The sequence below is a fragment of the Bufo bufo genome, chromosome 1, assembly GCF_905171765.1.
Source record: "Bufo bufo chromosome 1, aBufBuf1.1, whole genome shotgun sequence".
In the NCBI taxonomy this organism is placed as follows: domain Eukaryota; kingdom Metazoa; phylum Chordata; class Amphibia; order Anura; family Bufonidae; genus Bufo; species Bufo bufo.
The window spans coordinates 714,169,439-714,191,688 of NC_053389.1; the positions used below are offsets into that span (position 1 = coordinate 714,169,439).

The 22,250-nt window shown below is 44.6% G+C and overlaps 1 protein-coding gene across 2 annotated transcripts in view; it reads left to right on the plus strand.

Annotated features, from left to right (window-relative positions):
• ANKDD1A (ankyrin repeat and death domain containing 1A) overlaps positions 1-22,250 on the plus strand; it is an 82,691-nt gene that overhangs the window by 19,044 nt on the left and 41,397 nt on the right. The window contains exon 2 of one of the 2 annotated variants that reach the window (XM_040414262.1): positions 20,053-20,156. In XM_040414262.1, the coding sequence (XP_040270196.1) occupies positions 20,053-20,156 (104 nt within the window). Of the gene's footprint in view, positions 1-20,052; positions 20,161-22,250 lie in introns of those variants that run through there. The other variant, XM_040414263.1, reaches the window with a different exon arrangement.

A 22,250-nucleotide genomic window follows, 5' to 3' on the forward strand; every position in this document is an offset into this window, starting at 1 on the left:
ACACCAAAACGCTGCTTGCAGCGCTTTGGTGTCCGTCTGATGAAACTGAGCCAAACGGATCCATCCTGGCACACAATGTAAGTCAATGGGGACGGATCAGTTTTCACTGACACAATCTGGCACAATAGAAAACGGATCCGTCCTCCGTTGACTTTCAATGGTGATCAAGACGGATCCGTCATCGCTATAGAAGACATAATACAAACGGATCCATTGTGAATGGATGCAGACTTGTATTATCGCACAAAACGCGAGTGTGAAAGTAACCTATAGACTATAATTGAGCAAATGTAGTGAGTACATGCTTTTCACTCCGTCTGTCATTGTTTCTGTAGTTTTTTTTTTTATTGCAGTGAACGAGGGACAGATGGAAATGTAGATCAATACGTTTCCATCTGTTAAATGTATCCGTTTTTTCTAGATGATGCCTTCAAATCTTTTTTTTTTTTTTTTTTGTTTCACAAAAACATTTTTTGTGAAAAGAAAGGAATCAAACGTTTTAAAATTAATGCACGTCCGTCAAACGTATGCATAAAAAAAAAACATAGATAACCACAAAATTGCATACGCTTGTGTGTGTGTGTGTATGTGTATGTGTATGTGTATGTGTGTATATATATATATATATATATATATATATATATATATATTACTGTATGTCTAAACATATCCCCGCCTGCCACACAGCTAAAACAAGAGGTGACCGGCCCCTACGCTAAGGATAGATACTTACCTGCTACCCTCTGTTCTGGCCCTCTGCACTGCCTCCGGTGTCTCCATGATTATATCCGGTGCAGCATGGACATTGTCACATGCTCCACTGTAGCCATGTCATTGGCTGCAGCTCAGCATGTGACCATGCCCATGCTGCATCGGATATAAACGGGACAGGAACATGGACATGCAGGAGGCAGCGAGGAGGACTGGAGTGGCGGGGAGCAGGTACGTAGGAATCTTTAGCTTAGAGGGGCAGACTGCGGGCACTTGGTAACATTTTATTATTAGCAGAGAAGCCCTTTAAGGAGTTGTCCAGGAAATTATTTACCTTTTTAAAGGGAACCTGTCACCTACCAAATGCACATTAATCCGTCAGCTTATTGTTTCTCATTGCTGTCTGATGAGCCTATTCGCCGAAAAAAGACTTTTATTCCCCCGCAGGCTGTATGTAAATGAGGGTCTTGAAGTCAAGGGGGCTGCGGCTTTCTCGCTTGAAGTCGAGCTTGCAACACCCCTTCCCGCCCCTTGGCATTTGATTGATGGCCATGGTTTTCTTAGTCATGTTGGATTCCAGTCTGAAATCTCGCGCAGGCGCCGTATCGCCATCATGCCTACGCAATGTTCCCACTGCTATGTACTTGTTCTCAGCAGCTCAATGCAGGAATGACTGAAGCATTAAAGTGGTTGTCCTGGCTTCTTAATATTGATGACCTATCCTCAGGTCAGGGGTCTGACACCCGGCACCCTGACAATCAGCTGTACAGGGTGACGACGCGCGTCTCCCTTCTCTCTTCATGTCCGCTGCTGTATGTCTATGGGACAGCAGCAGCGGGCAGGAAGAGATAATGGAGACGGCATGTGCACACTGCGCACGTCCGACACCCGGCACTCCAGCCGATCTGATATTGATCCCGAGGATAAGTCATCAATAGTAAAAAGCCCGGACAGCCCCTTTAAGACTTTCCTTTACTAGAGCTAAGGGACCTAGACCAACCCCTGAAAAACTACCCTATAGCATGATCCTTTCTGCCGCCTCCTGGCATTTACCAAATCCAGAGTCGCTCCACACCGCACATATACAACTGCTCCAGAGTCCACTGGCGGTGTAGCTTGCATCACTCCACCCAGCACTTGGTGAGGTAAGGCTTGCATTCAGCTGCTCGGCCATGGAAAGCCATGTCGGGAAGCTACCAATGCACAGATTTTGTGCTGATGTTAATGGAGCCTCGCAGAGTCAGCAGAGCTTTGGCGACTTTAATGCACTACGCACCTCAGCGACCTCGCTCTGTAATTTAACGTGGTCTCCCCTTTGTGGCGGAGATGCTCGGCTTCCTAAACGCTTCCACTTTACAATAATACCACTCGGTTGATCTCTAGGAGGGACGAAATTTCACAAACTGGCTTGCGGTGACATCCTATTACAGGACCACGCTGGAATTCTCTAGAACGACACATTCTTTCACAAATATTAATAAAGGCAGACTGCATGGCTTGGGGCTGGATTTTATACACCTGTGGCAATGGGACTGAATGAAAAACCTGAATTCAATGATAAAGAGCTGTGTCTCATTTGTCCGTATAGGGGAGATTTATCAAAGCTGGTGGAAAGGAAAACTGGCTTAGGCTACTTTCACACTAGCGTTCAGGGCTCCGCTTGTGAGTTCCGTTTGAAGGCTCTCACAAGCGGCCCGAACGGATCCGTCCAGCCCTAATGCATTCTGAGTGGATGCGGATCCGCTCAGAATGCATCAGGATGGCTCCGCTTGTCCTCCGCTCCGCTCAGCAGGCGGACCCCTGAACGCAGCTTGCAGCGTTCAGGTGTCCGCCTGGCCGTGCGGAGCCAAACGGATCCGTCCAGACTTACAATGTAAGTCAATGGGGACGGATCCGTTTGAAGATGACACAGTATGGCTCAATTTTCAAACGGATCCGTCCCCCATTGACTTTCAATGTAAAGTCAAAACGGATCCGTTTGCATCATCATGAACAAAAAAAATAAATTTTTTTTTTTTTGTTCATGGTTATGCAAACGGATCCGTTCTGAACGGATACAAGCGTTTGCATTATAGGAGCGGATCCGTCTGTGCAGACACCAGACGGATCCGCACCAAACGCAGGTGTGAAAGTAGCCTTAGCTGTCCATAGCAACCAATCAGATTCCAGCTTTCATTTTTCAGAGTCCAGAAAGATGGAATCTGGGTGCTAAGGGCAACTAAGCCAGTTTTGATGTCCCCCATAGTGTTACCCGTGATACCCAATTTTCTTCTTTTTTTTTTTGCCAGCAGGAGGCATTCAGGAAATAGGGGCAACTAAGCACAAAGGCCCCTTCTTATCCCTATTATTATGCGAACTGTGAGTGTCCTTATAACTTATTACATTTGGTACAAATCTGTATATGTAACCATAAATACTGAGATTAGGTTGTCTTTTAGTTCAGGCTGACTTTTTTTCTATGGGTATGTGGGTTAAAAGGGAGCTCCAACCCATTGATTATATAAGGAACAGACGGCAGTTCTGACAGTTCACAGTACTGGTCAGTGCAGACGGCACACAATGGCGTTCATTCCAGCATTGCATATAGCCCAAGAACCTACTGCCCATAGAGATCTCCTTCCTAATGTTTCTGGATGTCTTTGGTTGGCATATGAAAGCGCTGATGGTCTGGTGTAAGAAGCTCTTACAGTCTTCTATATTTTACGCATTCCTGTCATACTGGGGTACAGGCCATCATAAATGGCAGCTATGTCTGCAGTACAGTGGCAGGGATACCCTTTCGTTTTGGTAATTGTTGACTGTTACAGTAGGGCTCGGCGATTTATGGCAAAAAATTTTTTTTGCTTATTTCAATTTTATGGATGATTATTGATTAGAATCTTGATCATTTTTTCTTTCTGGCAATAACCTTTATTTTTCTGCCGGGTGCACTGTATATGGAGGTGGTGCACATATAGATTAGAGAGAGGAGGAGTGTATATGATGTGTATAGAGGGATGACAGGAGGAGGGCATGTAATGTGTGTGTGTGTGTATATATATATATATATATATATATATATCTCCTCTTCCTGTCCTCTCTATAAAAATAAAAAAATTGTGAGGCAGTGACAGGCCTCATATACGAAGGAAGGTATGTGTCTCCGAGAACGGTGCAGGAAACATATTAGAGGGGATGCATATCATGCCTTGCTGTGTTCCACCTAAAACATGTCACCAAGGTGTCCTGCCTTGGTGGAGTAAAAGCCGTTAGCTTGTGCGTCCACTAGCATAGATAGTGGACGCTTTTGTTAACTATATATGGTCTCAGCTAATCCGGGCCTGGCTTTTACTGGGAGTAAGCAAAGAGCTGGGTGGGTGCTTACTCCCCACGATCCACTCCGGGTTTTATACGTGGCCCATGTCCACGATAGTGTTTAAAAGTCAGCAGCATGAAGCAGGGTGGGTCTACTAGAGTGAGAGGCATGTGTGGAACAGCACGGGTTGTGGACGGATATAGAGGAGACCCAAGCCTGCATTACTTTATTTTCGATGTTATGGACTGACTACCTGACCTGGCTTTACTGAACTGTAAGGCCCCTTTGTCACGAGTGAGTTTTTCGCGCGGGTGCAATGTGTGATGTGAATGGGTCTGTGTACATGAGCGTTGTTTTTTTTCATCAGTTCTGCGTTGTGTGAAAATCGCAGCATGTTCTATATTCTGCATTTTTTACGCAGCCCTGGCCCCATAGAAGTGAATGGGGCTTCATGAAAAACGCATTGCAGATGCAATGCATTTTTCACTGATGCTTCCTAGGAGATGTTGTTTGTAAACCTTCCGTTTTTCTATCACGCGCGTGAAAAACGCATCAAAACGCATTGCACCCGCGCGGAAAAAACTGAACGCAATCGCAGACAAAACTGACTGAACTTGCTTGCAAAATGGTGCGAGTTTCACTGAACGCATCCGGAACGTCTCCAGACCTAATCCGTATCGTTCATGTGAAAGAGGCCTTAGTTGACTGGAACAATTAATAAACCGTATAGAAGTGACTTTGCTGTGTCCCTGCCTTTCTTCAACACTGGTTGCAGGAGCCCATATACCCTCCTCTTAGATGTCCTCCTATATGCCCTGGTTCTCGGCAGCCATGTGCAGACCCGGGCTCTCAGTGCTCCCGGGGAACTGGTCGGGATTGCAGCAGTGCCCTCTCTAGGAAAAAACTGCTGGCCTGTCCGGTGGCCAGGACTGTGGGAGCGCACGTAGGCGCTCCTGCTCAGCCGCTCCCGTCCAGTCACCTCGTATCTGTGCAGATGTCGTAACCCCTGGATATGAGCAGTGTATAATGTGATGGAAAAAAGAATCCAGCCAGCAAAGGAAGCAATATGGAGAATCGCAATATATTAGTAAGTGGCTTGTAGTAACCTTCTCTACATGATAAATGCCATCTGCTGAAGTGACACAACCCCTTTAAAGTGTTAAATCATTTATATAGCGTCTCTCATTTATGTGCCCTGGAGTCCCTCACACAGACGCATATCGAGCCTTTACAGCTGGAAACCTGTCAGTATCTCAGCTCCTAAGTGCGCTGGGATTGAGGGGGACTCGTGTCCTTGAATCCCCTCACAAGCTCCCTCCATTCACTTGGTATTAGTTCTAAGCACCAGTTATTTAAAAAATATATATATATAGTGTACATGGTAATTGGCAAACTTTTAGTGTTTCTCAACAGTACATGGACGGACATATTATCCATTCATAAAATGCGACAAATTAATCAAAGACTTGTGTCAGTTTGTTGCAAATAATTGTGTGCGATTATGCTGAATTTTGAATGATTAAAGGGAGTGTGTCACCGAGTGTGTCACCTATAAAACTTAGGGTAGGACACCTCCACAACATTGGAAATGTACCTTTGTATCCCAGTACGGTCTCTGCATCCCCCAGAAAAAGATGTTTGATTCCTGTACAAATGAGACATTCCCCCCTCCTCCCCCGTACTATTCATCTCCTCTCCCTTGAAGTCATTGTCATGTGCAGCCTAATCTCCCGCAGGTGCAGTCTATAGCCCTGTCAGATGGGAGAGTACAGGCTGTAGCGCATGCGCAGTAGACGCAGTGAGGCTGAAGCAGGCAGCGCGAAATGTAATGCGCAGGCACTCGCAGGGCTGTAGACTGCTCCTGCACACGATTTGGCTGTATGTACAGGTGAGGTGAAGGGAGAGGGCATGAACAGTACAGATCATGCGGAAGAGTTGGAATTGCCTAGAAGAGGTGGGCTTGGCCACTTTGTAACCTGTAACCCGCCCACCTGGGCACTTGGTAGCACATTTGGACAAGTCCTTTTTCTGCAGACACAGTATTGGGAGACAATGGTATGTTTTGTGTGTTCTGTAAGTGTCCTACAGGACCTTGGTGTTTGCTGCATAGGTTAAAGGGGTTCTCCGGGCTTTTAATATTGATGACTAGGGATGAGCGAATCGACTTCGGATGATTTGCATAAAACTTCGTTCTAATACTGTATGGAGCAGGAGCTCTGTACAGTATTAGAATGTATTGGCTCCGATGAGCCGAAGTTATTGCTTTGCGAAGTCTCGCGAGACTTCGCTCAATAACTTTATAAATTTGTACTGTAAAAAACCATTTCCCGAACTCTGGTTCGGTTCCAAGGTACCACTTTATGCGAATCGACTTCGGATGTTTACTCATCCCATTGATGACCTATCCTCAGGATAGGTCATCATTATCAGATCGGCGGGGGTGCTGGGTGATCATCTGTATGAGGAGACTGCGCACACTGCGCATGTGCCTAGTTCTCCCGTCTCTCTTCCTGTTCACTGCTGCTTTGCCATAGACAGCAGCGGTGAACAGGATGAGAGAATGGAGACAGCACGTGCGCATGGTGCGCGCCGTCTCCCCATACAGATGATCGGCGAGGTCATCAATATTAAAAGCCCGGAGAACCCTTTAAAACCCTTTGATGCACTGTTAGGTACCATCTCCCACAGTACATATTACAGAGTAAGGCATAACGATGGATTCCATATAAAACACAAGGTATATAAGATATAAAATGTCTGATCACACGCCGTTTGCAGGGCTGGAAGTAACGGCCGGGCTGGATTTACTGACTATTGTACATTCACGGCTGAAGGACGACTTTGGATATATTAGGTGTCGCGTTGTGTGCTCCACTTCCCCATGGTGACTGTCTGGAAAAGCTGGTCTTGTAGTTACCTTCATAAGTGGGACAATAGGTGACATTGCATGACAAGCAGGCGGCTGAGGGCACGTTTTCCCCTTACGTTTCCTAGTTCCTTGTGTACATAGGATTAGATGTTTCCCTTTGTTTCTTTTGTTGTGTATATTCTGTCTAGATTGTTTCTAGAGTCATGAGGGAAGAAGTAATGCATGCTTGTATGAGTAATAAACGTAGCAGGAAATTACTGAAACTTTAAACAAAGCTAAAATGTTGGCTGAAACTGTTCACATCATGTCACATTCACATTCCTGTACACCGCCATTTTTTGCCTGTATCGATGTTCCTGATTAGGAAACGTTGGGCAATAAATATTTTAAAGGGGTATTCTGGTTTTTATTTTATGTATAATCACCCTAATCAGACTAGGACCCTTAAAATATAACTTTTATTATTTTTCCGTTAAAAAATATGCCCCATTTCGGTGGCTGATAATTCTTACAAGAGCAGACCTTGGGCTGGCCATTTTGTACTACACATATAGCAACCACCACAATTGTGACAAATAGACATACTACAGCGATATACAAAAAATAGATAGATAAAGGGGAAGGTCATTCCATGTTGAGGTGGGGCGGCTAGTTTCTTTCTATGCGGGGAACCTTTCCCTAGTACAATCCTAATCTAGCCTTTGCCCAGGGACCACCCCTGATGGTGGGGTTTCCCTGTCCTCGTGCCTTCCCTACTTTCCCTATATCACCCTAGCAGTGGAGATGAACGGTAAAACAAACAAATTACATACGTATAGCAATGATACTGCCTCAACAAGGATAAAAGTTGGCCAGAAATCAAGTGGTAATATAATGCCCCCATAACAAAATGCTCCGACGCGTTTCGCCCACTCAGGGGGTCTAGATTCGGATGATAGCACAAAATACAGTGTTTACTTCAATATAGTCACCATAAGGTACTTTCTATTATTATAACTGTTGTCCTGAATAATGCTGCGGACATCACAATTAATGAGACAGACCTTATATTTTGGAAACTGGATACATCACTAGCTCCTGTTAGATGATGGAGATGCTGCTAGTAAATCCCCGTTCCTGTCATGACTGCCTCCTCCCAGGGACTCGATGTGGCAGTCATTCCGTTTTTTTTTTTATTTATTTGTTTATATAATAGGAAAACGTAATTTTTTTTAATATACATGTAATCTGCGTACACACCTTTCTTATATCAGGCAGTTGATCCCTATATGCAGTAGAATGCTATAGTCGATGTAATGCCTCTTTCACACGGGCGTCCCGGATTTGCTCCGGATGCGTCGCGTGTGCATTGCGGGAAACCCGCACGAGTGCGCACTCAATTTCAGTCAATTTTGACTGCGATTGTGTTGCGTTCAGTTTTTATCGCGTGGGTGCAATGCGTTTTGTACACACGTGATAAAAAAAAAAAATGGTACCCAGACCCGAACCCAGACTTCTTCACTGAAGTTCGAGTTTGGGTTAGGTGTTCTGTAGATATAATTATTTTCCATTATAACATGGTTATAAGGGAAAATAATAGCATTCTTAATACAGAATGCTTACTAAAATGTTGATTGAGGGGTTAAAAAAATAAAATAAATTAACTCTCCTCATCCATTTGTTCGCACAGCCGGCATCGTCTTCTTTCTTCTTCTTTCAGGACCTGCAAAAGGACCTTTGACATCAGCGCAGGTCCTGCTGAATTTTCTTTCTTTAGGGAGAAGCAAATGCACGGATATAATAAAGGTCTGCAAGCAAAATGTTAAAGGATAACTGTCACATTTAGACCCTAATTTCAATTTTCATATATGTAGTTACTAATAACATGATATTCCAGAATCGGTTACTATTAGACTGACTTACCCCATATTTAATAAGATTCAGCCCTTAGCAACCAGTCTGCATAAAACTGCAATTTCACTATTCAGTTAAGATGGCCGCCACTGCCCTCACCCTAAGGCTAATCCCGCCTGCCCTCACTAGCCAGTAACAATAGCCCCCCAAAAGTGTCAGTAACCAGAGCCCTCCCCCCCTAAAGGGTTAATCTCCTGCAGCACAAAGGGGTCCTCTTACCACATGTTGCTTTCATTTATACACTGAGCAGATGGCAGATCTCCCTTCCCTGTTGTGCGCTGGTTCAACTCTGCATTCTCCAGCTCTGCTGAGTGAGGGAGCGTCTGCCAAGCGCAGGGACAGGGAGAAGTGCACACAGCCCAGGCACTGTTATCAGCTCTGGCTTTAATCATTTACTTACAGTCCCTGGCTGTCAGTAATTTGCCCCGTCCTTCAACAGATAGACGGACCATGCCTAGCAACCCTATTTTAAGCACAAGTAAAAGTAGGCAGTACAGGGAACAAAACTGTGGAATTAAGGGGTAATTAAATACACAGTGAAAAGTTGAAATAGGGCCACCAAGGTGATATTAATCACCACAATCCAATACTCGCCCAAAAAAATACGACAGTTATACTTTAAATTAGAAAATTGTTTGACATCCTATTGTCTAATGAAATAAATGTAATCATTTAATTTGGAATACCTCTTTAACAACTTCATCAAGGATGATAATAATAAGGGGTTGTCAAAGTGTTTAACCACCTCCGGACCGCCTAACGCAGGATCGCGTTCCGGAGGTGGCAGCCCTGCGCAGAGTCACGCATATATGCGTCATCTCGCGATGGCCGAGATTTCCTGTGAACGCGCGCACACAGGCGCGCGCGCTCACAGGAACGGAAGGTAAGAGAGTTGATCTCCAGCCTGCCAGCGGCGATCGCTCGCTGGCAGGCTGGAGATGTGTTTTTTTTAACCCCTAACAGGTATATTAGACGCTGTTTTGATAACAGCGTCTAATATACCTGCTACCTGGTCCTCTGGTGGTCCCATTTGTTTGGATCGACCACCAGAGGACACAGGCAGCTCAGTAAAGTCCCACCAAGCACCACTACACTACACTACACCCCCCCCCGTCACTTATTAACCCCTTATTAGCCCCTGATCACCCCTGATCACCCCATATAGACTCCCTCATCACCCCCCTGTCATTGATCACCCCCCTGTCATTGATTACACCCCTGTCATTGATCAACCCCCTGTAAAGCTCCATTCAGACGTCCGCATGATTTTTACGGATCCACTGATAGATGGATCGGATCCGCAAAACGCATCCGGACGTCTGAATGAAGCCTTACAGGGGCGTGATCAATGACTGTGGTGATCACCCCATATGGACTCCCTGATCACCCCCCTGTAAAGCTCCATTCAGATGTCCGCATGATTTTTACGGACGCACTGATAGATGGATCCGATCCGCAAAACGCATCCGGACGTCTGAATGAAGCCTTACAGGGGCATGATCAATGACTGTGGTGATCACCCCATATAGACTCCCTGATCACCCCCCTGTAAAGCTCCATTCAGATGTCCGCATAATTTTTACGGATGCACTGATAGATGGATCCGATCCGCAAAACGCATCCGGACGTCTGAATGAAGCCTTACAGGGGCATGATCAATGACTGTGGTGATCACCCCATATAGACTCCCTGATCACCCCCCTGTAAAGCTCCATTCAGATGTCCGCATGATTTTTACGGATGCACTGATAGATGGATCCGATCCGCAAAACGCATCCGGACGTCTGAATGAAGCCTTACAGGGGCATGATCAATGACTGTGGTGATCACCCCCCCCTGTCATTGATTACCCCCCTGTAAAGCTCCATTCAGATGTCCGCATGATTTTTACGGATGCACTGATAGATGGATCCGATCCGCAAAACGCATCCGGACGTCTGAATGAAGCCTTACAGGGGCATGATCAATGACTGTGGTGATCACCCCATATAGACTCCCTGATCACCCCCCTGTAAAGCTCCATTCAGATGTCCGCATGATTTTTACGGATGCACTGATAGATGGATCGGATCCGCAAAACGCATCCGGACGTCTGAATGAAGCCTTACAGGGGCATGATCAATGACTGTGGTGATCACCCCATATAGACTCCCTGATCACCCCCCTGTCATTGATCACCCCCCTGTCATTGATCACCCCCCTGTAAGGCTCCATTCAGACATTTTTTTGGCCCAAGTTAGCGGAATTATTTTTTTTTTTTCTTACAAAGTCTCATATTCCACTAACTTGTGTCAAAAAATAAAATCTCACATGAACTCACCATACCCCTCACGGAAACCAAATGCGTAAAATTTTTTAGACATTTATATTCCAGACTTCTTCTCACGCTTTAGGGCCCCTAGAATGCCAGGGCAGTATAAATACCCCACATGTGACCCCATTTCGGAAAGAAGACACCCCCAGGTATTCCGTGAGGGGCATATTGAGTCCATGAAAGATTGAAATTTTTGTCCCAAGTTAGCGGAACGGGAGACTTTGTGAGAAAAAAATTAAAAATATCAAATTCCGCTAACTTGTGCCAAAAAAAAAAAATTTCTATGAACTCGCCATGCCCCTCATTGAATACCTTGGGGTGTCTTCTTTCCAAAATGGGGTCACATGTGGGGTATTTATACTGCCCTGGCATTCTAGGGGCCCCAAAGCGTGAGAAGAAGTCTGGTATCCAAATATCTAAAAATGCCCTCCTAAAAGGAATTTGGGCACCTTTGCGCATCTAGGCTGCAAAAAAGTGTCACACATCTGGTATCGCCGTACTCAGGAGAAGTTGGGGAATGTGTTTTGGGGTGTCTTTTTACATATACCCATGCTGGGTGAGATAAATATCTTGGTCAAATGCCAACTTTGTATAAAAAAATGGGAAAAGTTGTCTTTTGCCAAGATATTTCTCTCACCCAGCAAGGGTATATGTAAAATGACACCCCAAAACACATTCCCCAACTTCTCCTGAATACGGCGATACCACATGTGTGACACTTTTTTGCATCCTAGGTGGGCAAAGGGGCCCATATTCCAAAGAGCACCTTTAGGATTTCACAGGTCATTTACCTACTTACCACACATTAGGGCCCCTGGAAAATGCCAGGGCAGTATAACTACCCCACAAGTGACCCCATTTTGGAAAGAAGACACCCCAAGGTATTCCGTGAGGGGCATGGCGAGTTCCTAGAATTTTTTATTTTTTGTCACAAGTTAGTGGAAAATGCTTTTTTTTTTTTTTTTTTTTTTTTTCATACAAAGTCTCATATTCCACTAACTTGTGACAAAAAATAAAAAATTCTAGGAACTTGCCATGCCCCTCACGGAATACCTTGGGGTGTCTTCTTTCCAAAATGGGGTCACTTGTGGGGTAGTTATACTGCCCTGGCATTCTAGGGGCCCAAATGTGTGGTAAGGAGTTTGAAATCAAATTCTGTAAAAAATGACCTGTGAAATCCGAAAGGTGCTCTTTGGAATATGGGCCCCTTTGCCCACCTAGGCTGCAAAAAAGTGTCACACATCTGGTATTGCCGTACTCAGGAGAAGGTGGGGAATGTGTTTTGGGGTGTCATTTTACATATACCCATGCTGGGTGAGAGAAATATCTTGGCAAAAGACAACTTTTCCCATTTTTTTATACAAAGTTGGCATTTGACCAAGATAATTATCTCACCCAGCATGGGTATATGTAAAAAGACACCCCAAAACACATTCCCCACCTTCTCCTGAGTACGGAGATACCAGATGTGTGACACTTTTTTGCAGCCTAGGTGGGCAAAGGGGCCCATATTCCAAAGAGCACCTTTCGGGTTTCACAGGTCATTTTTTACAGAATTTTATTTCAAACTCCTTACCACACATTTGGGCCCCTAGAATGCCAGGGCAGTATAACTACCCCACAAGTGACCCCATTTTGGAAAGAAGAGACCCCAAGGTATTCGCTGATGGGCATAGTGAGTTCATAGAACTTTTTATTTTTTGTCACAAGTTAGTGGAATATGAGACTTTGTAAGAAAAAAAAAATAAAATAAAAAAATCATCATTTTCCGCTAACTTGTGACAAAAAATAAAAAGTTCTATGAACTCACTATGCCCATCAGCGAATACCTTAGGGTGTGTACTTTCCGAAATGGGGTCATTTGTGGGGTGTTTGTACTGTCTGGGCATTGTAGAACCTCAGGAAACATGACAGGTGCTCAGAAAGTCAGAGCTGCTTCAAAAAGCGGAAATTCACATTTTTGTACCATAGTTTGTAAACGCTATAACTTTTACCCAAACCATTTTTTTTTTATCAAAGACATGTAGAACAATAAATTTAGAGCAAAATTTATATATGGATCTCGTTTTTTTTTGCAAAATTTGACAACTGAAAGTGAAAAATGTCATTTTTTTGCAAAAAAATCGTTAAATTTCGATTAATAACAAAAAAAGTAAAAATGTCAGCAGCAAAGAAATACCACCAAATGAAAGCTCTATTAGTGAGAAGAAAAGGAGGTAAAATTCATTTGGGTGGTAAGTTGCATGACCGAGCAATAAATGGTGAAAGTAGTGTAGGTCAGAAGTGTAAAAAGTGGCCTGGTCTTTCAGGGTGTTTAAGCACTGGGGGCTGAAGTGGTTAATACTGATGACGTATCCTCAGGATTAGTCATCAGTATGTGATCAGTGGTGGGGTCTGATGCCTGGTGCCCCCATGAATCAGCCGTTTGAAGTGGCAGTGGCGCTGCGGTGATCGCCGCTGCTTACCATGCACAGCGCCGTACATAGACCCTTTAATATATGAAAGATCTATTTTAATCAAGGATACGTTTATTGCTGATTGTTCTGTACTTTTATTTATTAATTGTTTAAAATAATTGATACATGTAAATGGGTCTTAAAGGGGTTCTCTCACTTCAGCAAGTGGTATTTATCATGTAGAGAAAGTTAATACAAGAGACTTACTAATGTATTGTTGTTATCCACATTGCTTCCCTTGCTGGCAGGATTTATTTTTTCCATCACATTACACACTGCTCATATCCAGGGGTTATGACCACCCTGCAATCCATCAGCGGTGGCCGTGCTTGGACACTGTAGGAAAAAGTGCTGGCCTCTCTGGTGGCTGGGACAGTGGGAACTCGCATAGGCCGGCGCACTAATGACAGATTTGTTAATAGTAGTGCAGTGGAAACTGACCGACTCAGTCTCTAGAACGTGCTGGGAGATGATTGGTTGCTGTGAGTACATTACTGTCGCTCTTGGACGAGGCCTGGAAATCATCTCCATTCTTACAAATGTCCTGCAAAAGACTCTTCCATACTAATATATTGGCATGATATTCATGAATCTAGAGGTTCAGAATTAGCAAAGCCTTTGCATTACCCCAGAATAAAGTGATCACCCAACCAAGATAAACTATTCTTAATAGAGACCCCCTGCAGTGGACGACAGTTAGTTACATATCTCCCATTTCTTGGACTGTGTATTACAGGGTCTTACCGTGTCCTCCAAAGCAGGAGATATTCTTTGCTCTTGGTTCTGATGACTGCTTTGTTAACATCTGTATCGGGGACTGTATTACAGATTCCCTCAGACTTTGCTGTAAAATATCACTGCGTGCAGCATTATTATTCCTGTCAAACAACCGATACCACAATGGACCTCATTATAAGTAAAGGAGATCCATCAGCACCACAATGAACATGTAGACAAGGGAACGCCCATTCTCCTTGACACCCATATACCCTAATAGCTAGTACAGTTCAGTTCAGTTCTGCAGCCACAGAAACAGTGGGAGGCAGATTCCCCTTAACCACCTCAGCCCCCCTAGCTTAAACACCCTGAAAGACCAGGCCACTTTTTACACTTCTGACCTACACTACTTTCACCGTTTATTGCTCGGTCATGCAACTTACCACCCAAATGAATTTTACCTCCTTTTCTTCTCACTAATAGAGCTTTCATTTGGTGGTATTTCATTGCTGCTGACATTTTTACTTTTTTTGTTATTAATCGAAATTTAACGATTTTTTTGCAAAAAAATGACATTTTTCACTTTCAGTTGTAAAATTTTGCAAAAAAAACGAGATCCATATATAAATTTTGCTCTAAATTTATTGTTCTACATGTCTTTGATAAAAAAAAAATGTTTTGGTAAAAAAAAAATGGTTTGGGTAAAAGTTATAGCGTTTACAAACTATGGTACAAAAATGTGAATTTCTGCTTTTTGAAGCAGCTCTGACTTTCTGAGCACCTGTCATGTTTCCTGAGGTTCTACAATGCCCAGACAGTACAAACACCCCACAAATGACCCCATTTCGGAAAGTAGACACCCTAAGGTATTCGCTGATGGGCATAGTGAGTTCATAGAACTTTTTATTTTTTGTCACAAGTTAGTGGAAAATGATGATTTATTTTTTTTTTTTCTTACAAAGTCTCATATTCCACTAACTTGTGACAAAAAATAAAAAGTTCTATGAACTCACTATGCCCATCACGAAATACCTTGGGGTCTCTTCTTTCCAAAATGGGGTCACTTGTGGGGTAGTTATACTGCCCTGGCATTCTAGGGGCCCAAATGTGTGGTAAGGAGTTTGAAATCAAATTCTGTAAAAAATGACCAGTGAAATCCAAAAGGTGCTCTTTGGAATATGGGCCCCTTTGCCCACCTAGGCTGCAAAAAAGTGTCACACATGTGGTATCTCCGTAATCAGGAGAAGTTGAGGAATGTGTTTTGGGGTGTCTTTTTACATATACCCATGCTGGGTGAGATAAATATCTTGGTCAAATGCCAACTTTGTATAAAAAATGGGAAAAGTTGTCTTTTGCCAAGATATTTCTCTCACCCAGCATGGGTATATGTAAAATGTCACCCCAAAACACATTCCCCAACTTCTCCTGAGTACGGAGATACCAGATGTGTGACACTTTTTTGCAGCCTAGGTGGGCAAAGGGGCCCATATTCTAAAGAGCACCTTTCGGATTTCACAGGTCATTTTTTACAGAATTTGATTTCAAACTCCTTACCACACATTTGGGCCCCTAGAATGCCAGGGCAGTATAACTACCCCACAAGTGACCCCATTTTGGAAAGAAGACACCCCAAGGTATTCGCTGATGGGCATAGTGAGTTCATGGAAGTTTTTATTTTTTGTCACAAGTTAGTGGAATATGAGACTTTGTAAGGAAAAAAAAAAAAAAAAATCAGCATTTTCCACTAACTTGTGACAAAAAATAAAAAATTCTAGGAACTCGCCATGCCCCTCACGGAATACCTTGGGGTGTCTTCTTTCCAAAATGGGGTCACTTGTGGGGTAGTTATACTGCCCTGGCATTTTCCAGGGGCCCTAATGTGTGGTAAGTAGGTAAATGACCTGTGAAATCCGAAAGGTGCTCTTTGGAATGTGGGCCCCTTTGCCCACCTAGGCTGCAAAAAAGTGCCACACATGTGGTATCGCCGTACTCGGGAGAAGTTGGGGAATGTGTTTTGGGGTGTCATTTTACATATATGCTGGGTGAGAGAAATATCTTGGCAAAAGACAACTTTTCCCATTTTTTTTATACAAAGTTGGCATTTGGCCAAGATATTTCTCTCACCCAGCATGGGTATATGTAAAATGACACCCCAAAACACATTCCCCAACTTCTCCTGAGTACGGCGATACCACGTGTGACACTTTTTTGCAGCCTAAATGCGCAAAGGGGCCCACATTCCTTTTATGAGGGCATTTTTAGACATTTGGATCCCAGACTTCTTCTCATGCTTTAGGGCCCCTAGAATGCCAGGGCAGTATAAATACCCCACATGTGACCCCATTTTGGAAAGAAGACACCCCAAGGTATTCAATGAGGGGCATGGCGAGTTCATAGAAATTTTTTTTTTTTTTGGCACAAGTTAGCGGACATTGATTTTATTTATTTTTTTCTCACAAAGTCTCCCTTTCCGCTAACTTAGGACAAAAATTTTAAATGTTTCATGGACTCAATATGCCCCTCACGGAATACCTTGGGGTGTCTTCTTTCCGAAATGGGGTCACATGTGGGGTATTTATACTGCCCTGGCATTCTAGGGGCCCTAAAGCGTGAGAAGAAGTCTGGAATATAAATGTCTAAAAATTTTTACGCATTTGGATTCCGTGAGGGTTATGGTGACTTCATGTGAGATTTTATTTTTTGACACAAGTCAGTGGAATATGAGACTTTGTAAGAAAAAAATAATAATTTCCGCTAACTTGGGCCAAAAAAATGTCTGAATGGAGCCTTACAGAGGGGTGATCAATGACAGGGGGGTGATCAATGAAAGGGGGGTAATCAATGACAGGGGGGTAATCAGGGAGTCTATATGGGGTGATCACCACAGTCATTGATCATGCCCCTGTAAGGCTCCATTCAGACGTCCGTGTGCGTTTTGCGGATCCGATCCATCTATCAGTGGATCCGTAAAAATCATGCAGACGTCTGAATGGAGCTTTACAGGGGTGTGATCAATGACAGGGGGGTAATCAATGACAGGGGGGTGATCAGGGAGTCTATATGGGGTGATCAGGGGTGATCAAGGGTGAATAAGGGGTTAATAAGTGACGGGGGGGGTGTAGTGTAGTGTGGTGCTTGGTGCAACATATTACTGAGCTACCTGTGTCCTCTGGTGGTCGATCCAAACAAAGGGGACCACCAGAGGACCAGCTAGCAGGTATATTAGACGCTGTTATCAAAACAGCGTCTAATATACCTGTTAGGGGTTAAAAAAAAATCACATCTCCAGCCTGCCAGCGAACGATCGCCGCTGGCAGGCTGGAGATCCACTTTCTTACCTTCCGTTCCTGTGAGCGCGCGTTCACAGGAAATCTCGCGTCTCGCGAGAGGACGCGCCGGCGCGTCCACTCGGAATCAATCAACCACCTCCAGGACGCGTCTGTGCGTACAGCGGTCCGGAGGTGGTTAAAGGGGTTGTCCCATGAAAAGTGTTCTGCAATTTTCAAACCAGCACCTGGATGTAAATACTTTTGTAATTGCATGTAATTAAAAATGTACTATAGCCACTGAGTTATTCAACTAAATGTATCTGTATAGCGCCACCTGCTGATTGTTTTTTCATATTTCTTTGTCCTGCTCACTGAGATGGCCGCACATGCTCAGTTTCACCTTTAACTGCCTCCTGAGCTGTGATAGGGAGAGCTGAGACACGCCCCCTGAGCTGTGATAGGGAGGGCTGAGACACACCCCCTGAGCTGCAGCAGGAAAGACACTCCCCTGAGCTGTCAGCTTGATATAAATCTAGCAGAGCAATGCATGGGGGAGATCTCTGGATCCATGTGAGGTACAGGGCAGTATCCATGTGAGCTTCATTAGAAAAAGATTGCCCTGTACTATATGATGTCTGATTTTTCATTTTTTACATTAACCATGGGATAACCCCTTTTAATAGAAGCCGGATATCACTGTGCAGGACGGAGTGGCAAGGTGTTTTTCTTTCTTCGTTTTTTGTTCCTGTAACCCCTGGAGCCCTCGCACACAATGGCAGGTTGTCAGCTCTAATGTATGTCACTACAAAACTGTAGACATGAAGAGCATCTCCGAATCATGGAGGGGTGTGTGATGGGCTTACATAAGCCAGCGTTTTACAGTGTGACGCTTCTTGTCATTTATGTTTTACCAATACTGAAATGATCAGCAATATAGCTGAGAACTAAGAGGGGTGAGGTCCTTCAGTGAGAAGGTCTCATTGATCAAATCTAGTTAGTGCTTTGGCTTTTACAGTTTAAATGTGGCCACGAGTGACTGAATCCAATATTTCATTCTAGATTTATAGACCTAAAAATCATCCCCACGGGGCATGTAATGGTTGTCAGTAATGTGACAAAGAAGAACTCTCAGAAGATGTCTAGCTATGTTTACCAGGAGGGTCCAGTCAAGGTGCCTATACATGCCACCGGTGAAGTTCTTAATTTGAAAGGGGCATAGTCATCAGTAGAAAATTCCATAACCAGGTTTTGGCATTAATTATCATGTTACTGTGTAAAACATTGAAATTTTTACAGGTGACCGAAATTTTTTATTTTTTGCCTACAAGGAAAGTAAATGTTAACCCCCTCCTGTGTGATTTGGTAATTAGTTTGTCTCGGCAAGGAAACCCCTGTCCATGAGCTAAATTACCTCATATGGATATCGTAGAGGGTGGGGTTCCCCCAGGAAGAAGTCGCCATAATGAAATAATAACCGCTTTAATGACCTGAGCCAAGTTTGACATTAAAAGGGTTTTCTGGTACTGTCATGTTGATGGCCTTGAGGATAGGGCATCAATATTTGATTGGCAGGGATCGCTCCCCCCCTCCACTGGTAACTGCAGTGCTTCTACCATTCACTTAAATGAGAATAGGGCTGCAGTAACCAGTTCTATCTACTACACATGTAGCTGTATAGTTCTGGCGCTGACTTCCGGTGCCGGAGCTACTGCAGAACAGCTTATTGGCGGGGTGTGTCAAATTCAGAGTTTTTGTGGCCAAATATTTATATCTATACCAGCTTTAACCACTGAAGAGACGTAAGAGGAGGTAAGCAATCAGGAATTATGTATTGGATGATTTCCCCTTTTCCACGGTTATTAGGGATTCGTTTCAGCTCCACTGATCTTCCGGTCTTCAGCTGCCTGCACTGATGGGGTCACTTGTAATGAATCCAAATGTCTGGATTATGGCATCAATAAATGGTGTAATTTGGTGCAGAGGGGTGATTAGATGCACCCCCATATGTGACAATAAGAGAGCAAGTATGCTTTCTGATTGATGAAGAGGATAGGTAGCATGCAGAGAAGTCCATGTTACCTTGTCCCTGGGGTCATGAGAGAGGATGTTTTTCTCTCCTGCCTCCTCTTCCTTCTCCAGGCTGGCTGAGATATCTGCCAGATGAAGGTGCGGTGGCTGCTTTAACCTTTTCATACCTCAGGTTGTGTAGCGGCTAGAGATAAGAGATTCTGAAATGTGATTTCAGCTGCTGTCACTCCAGACCTATTTTTTTAAAGGCCTTATTTCTAGCAGATAATGGTGCAATCCTGATCTTGTTTTAAAGCTTAGATTGTCAGCTTTCAAACAAGACTAGGACACCCAGATATAGCCTGAGATATCAAGGGTTAAATTAGTATATCACCCTGCTGCCCGAGCTGTTGGGTCCCTTTCTCAAAACCGGAACAGAGCTTGGACAAAACTTTTAGGGGTTAAAGCTGTTATTTGCTTCTCATCCCGTTTTTAACCTCTTGACACTTTGTTTATTTCAGTGCTTCACTCTGAGCATGAATTTCACATTGCAGCCAAGACAAACGACATCGAGATGATGCTAGAGCTGATCAAGAAAGGGGTGAATGTCAGAGCAAAGAACAGTGTAGGTACCGTGTCTCTTCATATTACTGCCAGGGCATAGTCTTCACTGTTATTTTGTATGACTGCATTGGGGGAAATATATCAAAACTAATGGAAGAGAAAAGTGACCTAATTGCCCATAGCACCCAATTAGGTTGCAGCTTCCATTGTCCAGAGAGTCTCTGAAAGCTGGAATTGGATTGGTTGCTACATACTAGGGATCGACCAATTATCGGTTTTACCGATATTATCGGCTGATATTCAGGATTTTCAAAGTTATCGTTATCGGCATCTATTTTGAGGATATGCCGATAACGAATCGGGAACAAGGATCGCGCTGCTGTCAGCGCGATCCGTGTTCCCTCAGCAGCACAGGGGAGAAGGAAGCAGTGTCTTCCTTCCTCCTGTGCCGCCGCTGCCACCAATGAAAGGGGAGGGGAGGGGCTGTGGTCACTGCGCCACCAATGATGTTAACTCACTCATTCATTCAAATTCAGCAGGACGCGGGAGCGTCCTGACTTCTATGACAAGTAGCTGCGATCTGCGGCAGTTAAACCCTGCTGACCTGAGGGGTTAACTGCCGTGGATCGCAGCTACCGCTCATAGAGGTCGGGTGCGGCTATATGATTCTGCAGCCTGCTCCCGCCTCCTGTATATGAATTAATGGGCGAGTTATCTTCATTGGGGGCGCAGTGCACCCCCCCCCCCAAACCCCAGTATTACCGTATTTTTCACTTTATAAGACACACTTTTTTCCCCCCAAAAGTGGGGGAGAAATGGCCGTGCGTCTTATAAAGCGAATACTTCGCTGGCCGCTATGCTGCGGCCAGTGAAGTATCAGTGTGAAGGGAGGAGGCGGGGACACTCATGGCGGGGCCCGGTGCAGTGACTCTACTCTAATACACCGGGCCTCGCAACTGTTAAACATTCAATCTGATCTACACTGCTCAAAAAAATAAAGGGAACACTTAAACAACACAATGTAACTCGAAATCAATCACACTTCTGTGAAATTAAACTGTCCACTTAGGAAGCAACACTGAGTGACAATCAATTTCACATGCTGTTGTGCAAATGGGATAGACAACAGGTGGAAATTATAGGCAATTAGCAAAACACCCCCAATAAAGGAGTGGTTCTGCAGGTGGTGACCACAGACCACTTCTCAGTTCCTATGCTTCCTGGCTGATGTTTTGGTCACTTTTGAATGCTGGCGGTGCTTTCACTCTAGTGGTAGCATGAGACAGAGTCTACAACCCACACAAGTGGCTCAGGTAGTGCAGCTTATCCAGGATGGCACATCAATGCGAGCTGTGGCAATAAGGTTTGCTGTGTCTGTCAGCGTAGTGTCCAGAGCATGGAGGCGCTACCAGGAGACAGGCCAGTACATCAGGAGACGTGGAGGAGGCCGTAGGAGGGCAACAACCCAGCAGCAGGACCGCTACCTCCGCCTTTGTGCAAGGAGGAACAGGAGGAGCACTGCCAGAGCCCTGCAAAATGACCTCCAGCAGGCCACAAATGTTCATGTGTCTGCTCAAACGGTCAGAAACGGACTCCATGAGGGTGATATGAGGGCCCGACGTCCACAGGTGGGGGTTGTGCTTACAGCCCAACACCGTGCAGGACGTTTGGCATTTGCCAGAGAACACCAAGATTGGCTAATTCGCCACTGGCGCCCTGTGCTCTTCACAGATGAAAGCAGGTTCACACTGAGCACGTGACAGACATGACAGAGTCTGGAGACGCCGTGGAGAACGTTCTGCTGCCTGCAACATCCTCCAGCATGACCGGTTTGGCATTGGGTCAGTAATGGTGTGGGGTGGCATTTCTTTGGAGGGCCGCACAGCCCTCCATGTGCTCGCCAGAGGTAGCCTGACTGCCATTAGGTACCGAGATGAGATCCTCAGACCCCTTGTGAGACCATATGCTGGTGCGGTTGGCCCTTGGTTCCTCCTAATGCAAGACAATGCTAGACCTCATGTGGCTGGAATGTGTCAGCAGTTCCTGCAAGATGAAGGCATTGATGCTATGGACTGGCCCGCCCATTCCCCAGACCTGAATCCAATTGAGCACATCTGGGACATCATGTCTCGCTCTATCCACCAACGTCACGTTG